At 40.4% G+C, this 11158-nt stretch overlaps 1 protein-coding gene across 6 annotated transcripts; it reads left to right on the top strand.

Annotated features, from left to right (window-relative positions):
* The first annotated feature begins 998 nt into the window (after positions 1 to 998).
* LOC104455407 (NAC domain-containing protein 1-like) lies at positions 999 to 4097 on the top strand. Of its 6 annotated transcripts, none has more exons than XM_039316392.1 (8): positions 999 to 1315; positions 1410 to 1645; positions 1940 to 2062; positions 2152 to 2287; positions 2386 to 2603; positions 3063 to 3230; positions 3424 to 3591; positions 3803 to 4097. In XM_039316392.1, the coding sequence occupies exons 1-8, from the start codon at positions 1099 to 1101 to the stop codon at positions 3872 to 3874; spliced, it is 1338 nt and encodes a 445-aa protein (XP_039172326.1). In that variant the 5' UTR covers positions 999 to 1098; the 3' UTR covers positions 3875 to 4097. The 6 variants fall into 6 exon arrangements, with proteins under 6 accessions (XP_039172326.1, XP_039172327.1, XP_039172328.1 ...); XM_039316393.1 differs by having other exon boundaries at positions 2158 to 2287; positions 3803 to 4096; XM_039316394.1 differs by having other exon boundaries at positions 2398 to 2603; positions 3803 to 4096.
* Positions 4098 to 11158: the final 7061 nt, after the last annotated feature.

Raw genomic sequence — 11158 nt, 5'->3', positions numbered from 1 at the left:
CGTGGTCTTTCGTCAGCTTATGCGTGAGGATAAGGACGAGAATAATCAAAAGAAGAGAACTCCCCCTAATCCCCGGAAAAATTCTTAAAATATTTCACCAGTTTGCTCGCCGTCCTCTCTTCAACTATTGGCTGAGATTCCCTTCGAAAATGGAATCGGAATAAGTTAAGTGAGATGCTCTACGACGAAACCCAATTGAATTTTCGATTCATTTGATGACTTACTTTAGTGAATATAGTTATGGTAATTAAAGAGCCAAGTCATTATTCTAAGTAGCAGCAAAAATATAATTGACTATAAGATTAGGGGAGTTTACATTTACACTAGTACTAATTAAAAAATTATTTTTCGCTTCTTTGTTTCCTTCTCTTTTCTGTTATGGTAAAGTCAGGTGATCTCTAGCTGGATTAAATCGAAGCTCAACAAAACATTTTGTTGAGGAACCTATCTATCATCTCTATAAATAAATAAATAAATGAAGGTTTTGAAATTTAGTGTTTGCTCTTGCAATTCCGTAGGGAATTTATGTTTTCTTAAAGGACATTAAGTTATTGTGAAATTTAATCTCGCCGATTATCAGTAAACATGGACATCATATAGGAATATATAAGCCGTGTAATCTTTTTTTTAATGAGCCACTTCTATTATTAATAATAATTTAGTTTCCTTAATCTCCGAAAAATATAAGTATAAATATGGACGTAGCTGACGTGGTGATGGCTAGCTTAAGAAGTGCAGAATTTCTGTAGAAAGCTAATGATTCTCAGATTGTAAATGATTGTAATTACTACATGATCATCGGCCGTCGTGCCTAATCAGACGGCTGAAATCTCACGAAGAAACCGATCGTGCATAGAGGGTTATTTCTGTAAATCACAGGTAACTATATTAACTCCCCGAGTAAAGGCCTCTGGTCGTGGTGGACCTGGTCCTTGACCCTTGCGGCAGAAGGGATCAAAGTTTACGAAGGCACCCCCCTGCTTCCTAGCCCGCACCGTTTTACCTCTGTGCAACCCCGAAGATAGAAAGCTCCGTTCCCCCTAGCGTTCAGTCTCAGCTGGCTCGAAACTTCACTAGTGTGAGGGAAGAGAACCAGATATGGCGGCTGTGATCGGTTCGATGGAGTTTCTTGTCACGCAGATCATGCTGGTGCTTCAGCAGGCGGTAGACGGGTTCGGGTTCAGTCCGACCGAGGAGCAACTGATTAATCACTTGAAGTCGGAAGAACCTGGATGGAGAGGAGGTTTCTGCGTCATTCCGACTCTAGAAAACATCAACGACCTTGATCCATGGGATTTGCCAGCCAGGTTCTTGGGTAAGTCGTTCGCAACTTCGAAGAGAGTGACTCGGGAAGAGAGCAGTAGCCCCCCTTTACTCGTGACTCAAAGTGAGTTCCCTTGTGCATCCAGAGAAATCGGTCATACCGTCCAATGATCGAGAATGGTGGTTCATCTGTCCACAGACGCCGAAGGCCCGGATTACCAGGAAAACACCATGTGGGTATTCTTGGAAGCTCACCGGTGCTCGTACAAGTATCAACAGTGGTGGCCAAGTGAAGGGTCACAAGAGAATATTAACCTTCCAGAATGGCAAGGGCGACTGGATCATCCATGAGTATCATCTAATCGATGAAGGTGGAACCAAGGTAAACTTCATTTATTTGTCGCAATTAATTAGATTCACAAGATGCAAGAATTTTGATGACGGATCGCATGGGAAGTAGAGCTACAATTATCTGCAGAAACTCTAGATTTTAAGTTTCCAATAGTCCTAAACAAGCAGAGAAACATTTTGTGCTCAGTTGCTGCTACAGAAGATTGAAATCTTATACATACGTAGAGAATGATATGATTTTTGGCCGAATTTGAGAGCAGTGTCTTACTGTAGAAGAAAATCTGAGAACTATGGTGTGAACTGATAAAACATGGTCTTTCGACAGCCGAGTAGAAATAATGTTCTGTGTCACTTAATGCATAAACAAGATGAAAAGGCTGACAATTCAACTGCAAGATCAGAGCATGAAGCCATCACCTCAGAGGATGTTGAGCAATTGCTTAATGAGGTGTGGAGGAATAAATGTTCTGTTTATACAATCAATAAATGTCTTAAAGAGTGCGTGGAATGTGTTGGTGACTGATCGTTTACTTGCAGATACAGCCTATGAACCCAGAAGGGATGGAATCACCGGGACTGTACACTTTTTCTTTGCCTCGCCTCCTGAATCTGCTTCAGCGTGAGCTAGAATCCTTCTCCACACATCAGTTTACGAATAATGGGGGTCCACGTGGTAAGGACTTCTCATTGGAAAACAGTCTTACTGATAAATCTATTGAATTGAAATTTTCACTTGGAACAACTAAAGAGGATGAATGGGTTGATATGCAGTGCCAAATGCAGATCTTTCCTATGCCAACGTTCAGAATGGTGAAGGGCCTGATAAATCTATTGAATTGAAATGGGCTGACTCATTGATTAATGAAAATCCCTCTGACACCGAAGTTCAGACGGGTGAAGAACCAAGGTTAGAAAAGGTTCAGCAGGAAACTGCAGCCAGAAATATCGAACCATGCATATCTTCGGATGAAGCAGCAGCCAGAGCAAAGGTGAAAGCAGCTCCCAAACTTACCCATTTGCGTCTTATTACTATTCTTTTATGTTGACGTGCATTGCTTGGGAAGTTAATTAAATGTTGGGCTTCCATTTTTTACTGCAGCGACCTATATATAGAATATGTGGTTCAGAGGCACTTCAGAAAACGGTTTATTTTGTTAAAATCCGCTTTCAGAAAAACATCAAGTGGATTCTATCAGTCCTCTACCAAAAGGAAGTGAAATTTCACTCTACCTTGGTCATGCCTTATTAATTTTAGCAGAATATATATATATATATATATATATATATAAATTGCTTTACAAGGTTGAAGCAGATTACTAAAAGGCTGATTATGTAATTAGAGCTTCCAGAAAATTTGAGAAAAAAACATGAATGTTTGTCATGAGATCAAGAAAATGCCTCAGTTATTTCCGTCGATCCATTTGATCTTATGCAATGCTTTGCTGCAGAATGGTCAAATATCCACGATGAAGGATTGCCCTAGTAAACTCGAACCACTCGATTGTGCTGCTTCTCTTGAGGAAACAGAAGGCATCAAACAGAGTACATTCAACAACTCACATCTTTCGGAGAATTGCCGATTTTCCCCATCTTTGGATGATGCAGCACAAGCAAAGGTGAAAGAAGCACCTAGTTTAGACGATTTTACCTTGCTATTTTCTTTTGTCTTGATGTACATTGTTGGACCATTTAGTTTGATTAGCTTCCAGAAAATTTGAGAAAAAAAACATGAATGTTTGTCATGAGATCAAGATAATGCCTCAGTTATTTCTGTCGATCCATTTGATCTTACGCAATGCCTTGCTGCAGAATGGCCAAATATCTACAATGAAGGATTGCCGTAGTAAACTCGAACCACTCGATTGGGTTGCTTCTCTTGAGGAAACAGAAGGCGTCAAACAGAGTTCATTCAACAGCTCACATCTTTCGGAGAATCGCCGATTTTCCCGATCTTTGGAAGACGCAGCACAAGCAAAGGTGAAAGAAGCACCTAGTTTAGACGATTTTGCCTTGCTATTTTCTTCTTGTCTTGATGTACATTGTTGGACCATTTAGTTTGATTAGCGAGGTTCCATGTTTTTCGGAGTATCAATTGGAGAACTGGGGAAATTCTTCATTTTTTATCTCCCCTGTTCCTTTCTTTCTTTTTCCCTACCAGCTCACTATTCGAAACACTCTATGGTGGCAGGGACTAGAACACGAAGAGCACAAGTTAGCTGGTAATTCACCCAAGAGGAGGAGATTGGAGGTGTCAGATTAGAATCAAATTCACTGACTGCGTTAACCAGATCAACGACCAAGGGCACATAAAGTTTCACCAGCATTATCTTGTGAACTTGCTCTTCCGTTGATCACTACTGTTAAGGATATAAATGCAGTTAGGAGATTTTTGTTTGATTCTAACATATGTTAATTTATATCTGACTAGTTCATATAGTACTTGTAAAGCTTACAAATAAGCTCACGTATTATTCTTCAACATATATCGAAACATACGGAAAATTCAATATCTCTCTTTTACTTTATTGCTGTCAACTTGATATCAAGCCATTGCTGTACAAGAAAGCGACTATTGAGTCTCTATGAGGTGATGGTTGTAGCAACATTACAATAGCCATGCCGATGTCAATTTTTTGTCGAACCCCCAATCTTGAGTACTATGGCGACCCTTGTCATTGTTTGTTTTTCAACAAACTAACATAACAACTAGACACATTGCTCCTAGTATGAAATTATGTCTTGAGTTTGATTTTGCGAACAACTCCGACCGAGTGTTAACTCGAAAAGTTGCGATGGCCGATGGAATTTGGTTGGTGGAAATAGGAAATAAATTCCTATTAGCCCCAAGTTCGATCGACTTCGATTGTTACTCCCACATTCTTTATTTAATAAACATTAGCTTGTGGAGTCCAGCATGCGTGTCAGAAAATAAGTATATCATTATATTATGGAAGTTGATGCTCCGTGGTCTTTGGGGCACGAGGGTTTGGACCGTGAAAAAGGATATATATTCCTGATCTTTGGAGGCCGTACAGCAGCTCTTGTTTTTGGGAGCCGCACGAAGGGAAGAGCAAAAGGAAACGCACAGAACGTTTCTTGACACGTAGAGCCTTTGCTTGGGCTCGAACATCCTAGTGATTTGTGTCATGTGTTTTATATACAATTATGGTATTTCTTTATAAACACTCTCGAGTTTAGACTCAATTTAAGTGTGTAAACATTCGAAGCGATTGTAACTTTGATTTTCATATTATAGTGAATTTTTACTGCTAATTCTCTCTATGGAGGTAAGTATCAATATTCAGATTGAATTATGTAAATATTTTATGTCATTTATTGTCTATCATTTCATATAAGTTTTCACGTTAATATTACAACACTTAGAATAGCTAGATTTCAAAATTTTGCCATCACTTGTTCCTCCACGGCCTCCGACAAGCTAACACTTTTGAGTGCTACTCCAATTCTACTGGTGGTGGTTGCTTGCTTGGCAAACAAACACTGCCATACCTTCCCATCCTACAACAAGTTTGTCACCAGAAACCATGCCGCCAAACTCTGCCACACGCGCCCGCACCCGCCATCACGCACCACTGCAGTTCAGATCCACACGTTACACACGCCTAAAGTGCTTGCCGCTCTGCTCATGTCACTCACTTGCCATCCACGTGCACGTTCCAATCATGTCATCTCGCCACATCAGCAGCTAACCATTGACCATTGACCGATCATTGACTATTGACCAATTCAATTGGACCAGTCCGATCGGTTCCAAGGCACTTTTCAACAAGTTATTGGTGATCACAAACTAGTTTCCAAGGTATTTCGACATATTAAGTCCATTTGTGGACCCTATTTTCTCTATATGGGCTCTCTAGGTATTGGCTTCTTTGCATTTGTTGTCCAATTTACTATGATGAAATTGGTAATGTGACATCCACAATTCTAGCCCATGTATTGATCATGAGAAATGGCCATAGGATTGGTACGCCGATAGTGGGGATCAGCCATGGACTGACCCAAGCATTGGTTATGAACCAATCGGCCCGATCGAAAAGGGCGATCGAGGGATCAACCATGGTCCAATCAAAGGATCAGCCATGGATCGATCAAGGGATCAACAGTGAATCAATTTGATCGATCCACCGATCACGCAAGTTGACCAAAGCTATTCGGCCATGAATCGACTGCTCGGCCATAAGAGTTGATCTTGGAATGATCACACACCATCACAGATCTATCAATGGATGATCGTGGATTGATCTCGCATAGTAATGCACCAGTCGTAGGTGATTCAGCTTAGTCATGCATCGGCCGAGGGTAAATATGGATCGATCCCATATGACAATGCATCAGCCGTGGATCGATCGATCCCACGTGAGCATGTGTCAACCGAGGATTGACCACGGATCGATTATTCTTGACCATTGATCGGTTATGAATTGACTATAGATCATTTGCGATAGATAAACTGCATGTTTATGGTGTTTTTTAAGGGAAGAACCCTCCTACGCGAGGTTTAGGGAGTTTACTCGTTGAGTTTATCTCACTCCTTGCTATTTTGCTTTTTCGAGTCTTAATCATGGCTAGCTAAGCCCGAGCTAGGCTACTTTGAGGTGGATGCATACTACACATGTAGGGGTACCACTTTTTGAGATTGCCGTCATAAAATAGAGGTGCTAGGTTAAGCCCAACTCCTTTTGGACAAATATGAAAAAAATTCACTGTGTACATGTAAATGTCTAAGCTTTAAACATAACAAAAGTTAATGTATAATGGTTGATGCATATATATAATTGTGATTTGATGTATGCCTTATACTATCTCTATTGTTTGTTAATGATTGAGAGATGTTTATTCTGCTTCCGCTTGTGTATAATGAAAATATAAAAAAAAGAATGGGTAGGCAACACTTCTTTGGGATGTCGTAATTAAATGACCAAAGGGAAAGAGGGTTGTTGTACGTCCTAGAGTTGGGGCATGACAATTAGCCTTGTCCTCATCCCATTCATCTTCATCCTATCCCTCGCCCCACCCCCACCCCACCCCCTCTCAAGTGCAAAGGAGTTTGGTAGAGAGAACTCATGTGGGTGTAATTCAAGGTTACTGTGATGTCGTTCCCTACCTAAGAATGAAATGGAAATGATACATTCAATCCCTAAATTTTAGCTTAATATTTAATGTGATCCATAAACTTTTAATTTGTTTAATATAATCCACGAATTTTAATCTCTCACATAATGGCATTCTTGAACCATTAATTTGTTCAATTTAATTTCCAAACTTTTGGTACATATTCAATTTAATCTATGAACTAGATAATCCAAGGACTAGATTGAATCCATAGATATAATATTTTAGGATTGAATAGAACATTTACGAATAGTTCAACAATCACTATTAACATCGAAACTTTTGTTGATGTTTTTTTGTATCTGTTTATTTTACAAAAAAAAATATTAAAAAGATAAAAATAAAAAATAAAAAAAAATGATGAATTAAAAAATGAATGAATAATAACAAAATCATGTGGGCTCGCATGTTCAGCCCACATAGCAAAAGTCTTGGCCCTCTAAGCCCCTCCATCTATTACTCCCAACTCATTGTTAAATGTTAAATCACTTGGCCCATTTTTTTTGTTTCTTTTTGGCCCATTCTTCTTTATATCTTTAAGCCCTCAAATTGAGGGCAAGAAAAAACAAATGCAAGGCCTAGCCCCACATGCTCTCTCTCTCTCTCTCTCTCTCTCTCTCTCTCTCTCTCTCTCTCTCTCTCTCTCCTCTCCCTTTTTGCACGACCAGCGTGCGTTTGTGACGCAGTAGGAATGACTAAGGGAGCAAACACGAGCGTCACAAGACGATTCTTTCTATTGCGAATCTAGACCTTTGAATTACTCGATTGGGTCTAAGTAAACCTTGCTCTCATTCACACTTTCACATTCAAAGAAGAGAATTTTTAGAGAAAGAAAGTAGAAGGAAACTTTGGAAAATACTTACAAATGGATTATGCAAATGAAGGGGAGGACACCCCTATTGAATCGAATTTGTTAATTATTTTTATTATTTTCCTTTTCTTTTATTCTTCTTCTTTCTTTTTCTTCTTCTTTTTCATTTGCCGATTACTAGCCATTTCTCCGGCCAGCGACCAACCAAAGGCAAGCTGGAGTCTCACCATAAGTCAATAAGGCTCGAGCTCACTAAATTCTAGCAAGGTCGACCCTTGCTTGATTAGGTGAGGCCAAGCTCGCCTGACGCCAAAAGGCCTGAGGCTTTGGCAACCTCCAGCGAGTTTGAGCCCACAAGATCCAACGAGCTGGGTGAGGCTCAAACCTTGCCAAAGATCACTAGACCTCATCGATGTCTAGCAACCTCCGGTGAGGCTCAAGCCCCACCCAAGTGGGAAGACGAAAGAATAAGGAAAAAAGAAAATAAAAAACATTAAAAAAATCGATTTTTCAAAAAAATAAAAGGAAATTTGTTTAGATTTTATCAGTTTGGTTCGATTAACAGAACTGATAAAACCGGATTGATTAAAAAAAAATTGGTTTTTTATATTATTTGAACCGAAAGAAAATCAAAATTTTCGATTCAATTCAGTTCGGTTTTCGATTTGGTTTTTGCCACCGCTAATATTAGTTATGATCCACTGGATTGATTTTCTTTGGTTTATTTGGTCTCCAAGTTCATCTCTAATGCTTCTTCAGGTTGTTTCATATGTCCATCGGGATTTTTTATGCTCTTGTTTGATATTCATTTGAGTAATTAATGAAGCTAGACAAGGTTTAAAATTAAATTTGCAGCACGTAGTTGATATGAGCTTGTTTTCTCTTTTGTTTGTGAACTTTAATTGATCTATTCAAGTTTAGGCATTAGTATATGCCAGGAAAAGGCATCGGCATCCGTAAAGACCCATCATGTAACATCATATAATCTCGCGTCCACAAAAAACAGACGAACAATGTAGGATCGGAACACAAAGTTATAGGAAGTTCCATTACATTGTTTGATCTTCTTTTATATTATTAAAATGGCTAAAGAGGTGCAGCAAGTGATGCAAATCTCCTTTCAGAGTCGCTACAAAGGTCCCACATCTCAGTGTGGAATATTCAAGTAGGGTACGAGATTGACAAAATCGTCATCATAGCACCACCGAAATGTTAGTAGTTAAAATTTTCTGGTACATGAGATATGTTGGAGGTAAATAGTGCAACGCAAACTGTTCAAATTTATTACCGCTTGTATGATAAGATTAACTTGAATTAAAGTGACCTACTGAACTTTTATCAATTTAAGTTACCAATTTTATGTGGGTTACGAGGTTTCGTTTGTGTTGCACACCAATGTTTTATCACTTTAGTTGTATTTTGAATTAAAGTGACCTACTGAACTTTTTATCAATTTAAGTTACCAATTTTATGTGGGTTACGAGGTTTCGTTTGTGTTGCGCACCAATGTTTTATCACTTCAGTTTAAACGGTTCTGCCGGACCCAACTGGTCAGACTTTCAAAAACCAAAGCACTCACAACCGACGACGAACGATGAGAAACCGCAAAGGCCTCGCCCTTTTCTCCACGGCAATCCAACCCAGAATCCGAAAAACTCACACTTTTCAATTTTCACGCACGGACAAGACAAAGATAGAGACACCCACGTTCAAGAAAAAGCGTCCGTGCAAACAGAGACGGTACCTTGTCCAGACGATGACGACCCAGCGGGGCCGCGAGGATCGAGGGGATGATGATGATGGTGGCGGCGGCCGGAATCGATCTCGATCTCCGTCACGGCCTCCGTCGCCTCGGGCAGCCCGGCCGTTTCAATCGTGGGCATCACCGCAGCGAGTGACGAGAAAGCGAGAGCTTTTCTTGAGCGGCGACGGTTTTTAGCTTTTGAGAGGCGAGGCGCCGACGGACGGAACCGCTCCCTAGCCTACTTAAAAGACACGTAGCGGACCAAGAATTTTGGTAAAAGAACGGCCTAAATCTAACCGCCCCGCTTTTCATCTACGCTTCTCATCAACATCATGCATGTTCTCCTTCATTCACCCATGTCACCGAGCGGTAGTCGCGGAGCCGATCCAATCATCCTAAAGCTCGGCACGCGCCTCTCGTTGTCGTCGAGGACCTCCAATCTCCGCACGCTCATCAAGGCCGGAAATCCCAAGATCTCCGCAATGTCACGCACGCTCCCAACCCCGCCGTCGCCGTCGCCGTCCCTCATGTGGCGGCTCTCGATGAACAGATTGCACCTTGAAGGGCTTGCGATGCCACGCACCTAGGGCAGCACGGCAGAGGCCGGTGCGTCGATGCACCATGCTATGAGGGACGTGCACAACGATGAGACGGGGTTGTAATGACGACTAATAAGGGAGTACGTTATGTAAGGAGCAAGAGCCCCATCTATGAAGAGCTCCGCTGACCTCATAAACTAAATAAGAGACCGATCAAAATTTTCAAACGAATCTTCCCTAAATAGGAATTGAATGAAGAGCAGAGGAAGGAGTGCCACTTTCTCTATTTGTATATTATGGACCCATTACTATAGATAGAGTAGGGAGGAGTAAAGGAGGGAATAGTGAACAACTGGAGTGAGGTGAATGAAGCGGTGAAGTGGGTGGTAGCTCCTTAGTGAGCGGACCTACCGGTCCTACCTTACTCAGATAGTCAAATGTGATACCCGACAAAGCGTTCTAATGTAAAGCTTAGAAATAAGCTCATGTATTATTCTTCAATGTATATTGAAATATAAGGAAAATTCAATGTCTCTCTTTCATTTTATTACTCTCAACTTGATGTCAAGCCATTATTGTTCACAGCTATTGAGTCTTTACGAGGTGATGGTTGCAACATTACAATAGCCATGGTGATGTCAATTTTCTGCTGTACAAACCAACATAACAACTAGACACGTTGGTCCTAGTATTAAATTGTCTTGAGGTTGCTTTTGCGAACAACTCCGACCGAGTGTTAACTCGAAAAGTTGCGACGGTTGGTGGAAATAGGAAATAAATTTCCTATTAGCCTCGCTTGAGTTTCCTACGATAAATCACATATGGAATTTTTCTTATTAAGTTCGATCGACTTCGATTGTTACCCCCACATTCTTTAATTAATAAACATTAGCTTGTGGAGTCCAGCATGCGTGTCAGAAAAGAAGTATATAATTATATTAGGGAAGTTGATGCTCCGTGGTCTTTGGGGCACGAGGGTTTTGACCGTGAAAAAGGATATATATTCCTGATCTTTGGAGGCCGTACAGCAGCTCTTGTTTTTGGGAGCCGCACGAAGGGAAGAGCAAAAGGAAACGCACAGAAAGTTTCTTGACACCTAGAGCCTTTGCTTGGGCTCGAACATCCTAGTGATTTGTGTCATGTGTTTTATATACAATTATGGTATTTCTTTATAAACACTCTCGAGTTTAGACTCAATTTAAGTGTGTAAACATTCGGAGCAATTATAATTTTGATTTTCATATTATAGTGAATTTTTACTTCTAATTCTCTCTATGGAGATAAGCATCAATATTCCGATTGAATTATGTAAATATT

This window comes from Eucalyptus grandis, chromosome 7 (genome assembly GCF_016545825.1).
Source record: "Eucalyptus grandis isolate ANBG69807.140 chromosome 7, ASM1654582v1, whole genome shotgun sequence".
Classification (NCBI taxonomy): domain Eukaryota; kingdom Viridiplantae; phylum Streptophyta; class Magnoliopsida; order Myrtales; family Myrtaceae; genus Eucalyptus; species Eucalyptus grandis.
This window is presented reverse-complemented; position numbering and strand designations above follow the sequence as displayed.

Coding starts and splice junctions, on each gene's coding strand:
- LOC104455407 (XM_039316392.1), top strand. CDS start 1,099: ATGGCGGCTGTGATCGGTTCGATGGAGTTTCTTGTCACGCAGATCATG. Junction 1,646..1,939: donor TCGATGAAGGTGGAACCAAG/GTAAACTTCATT, acceptor GTCTTTCGACAG/CCGAGTAGAAATAATGTTCT. Junction 3,231..3,423: donor ATGATGCAGCACAAGCAAAG/GTGAAAGAAGCA, acceptor GCCTTGCTGCAG/AATGGCCAAATATCTACAAT.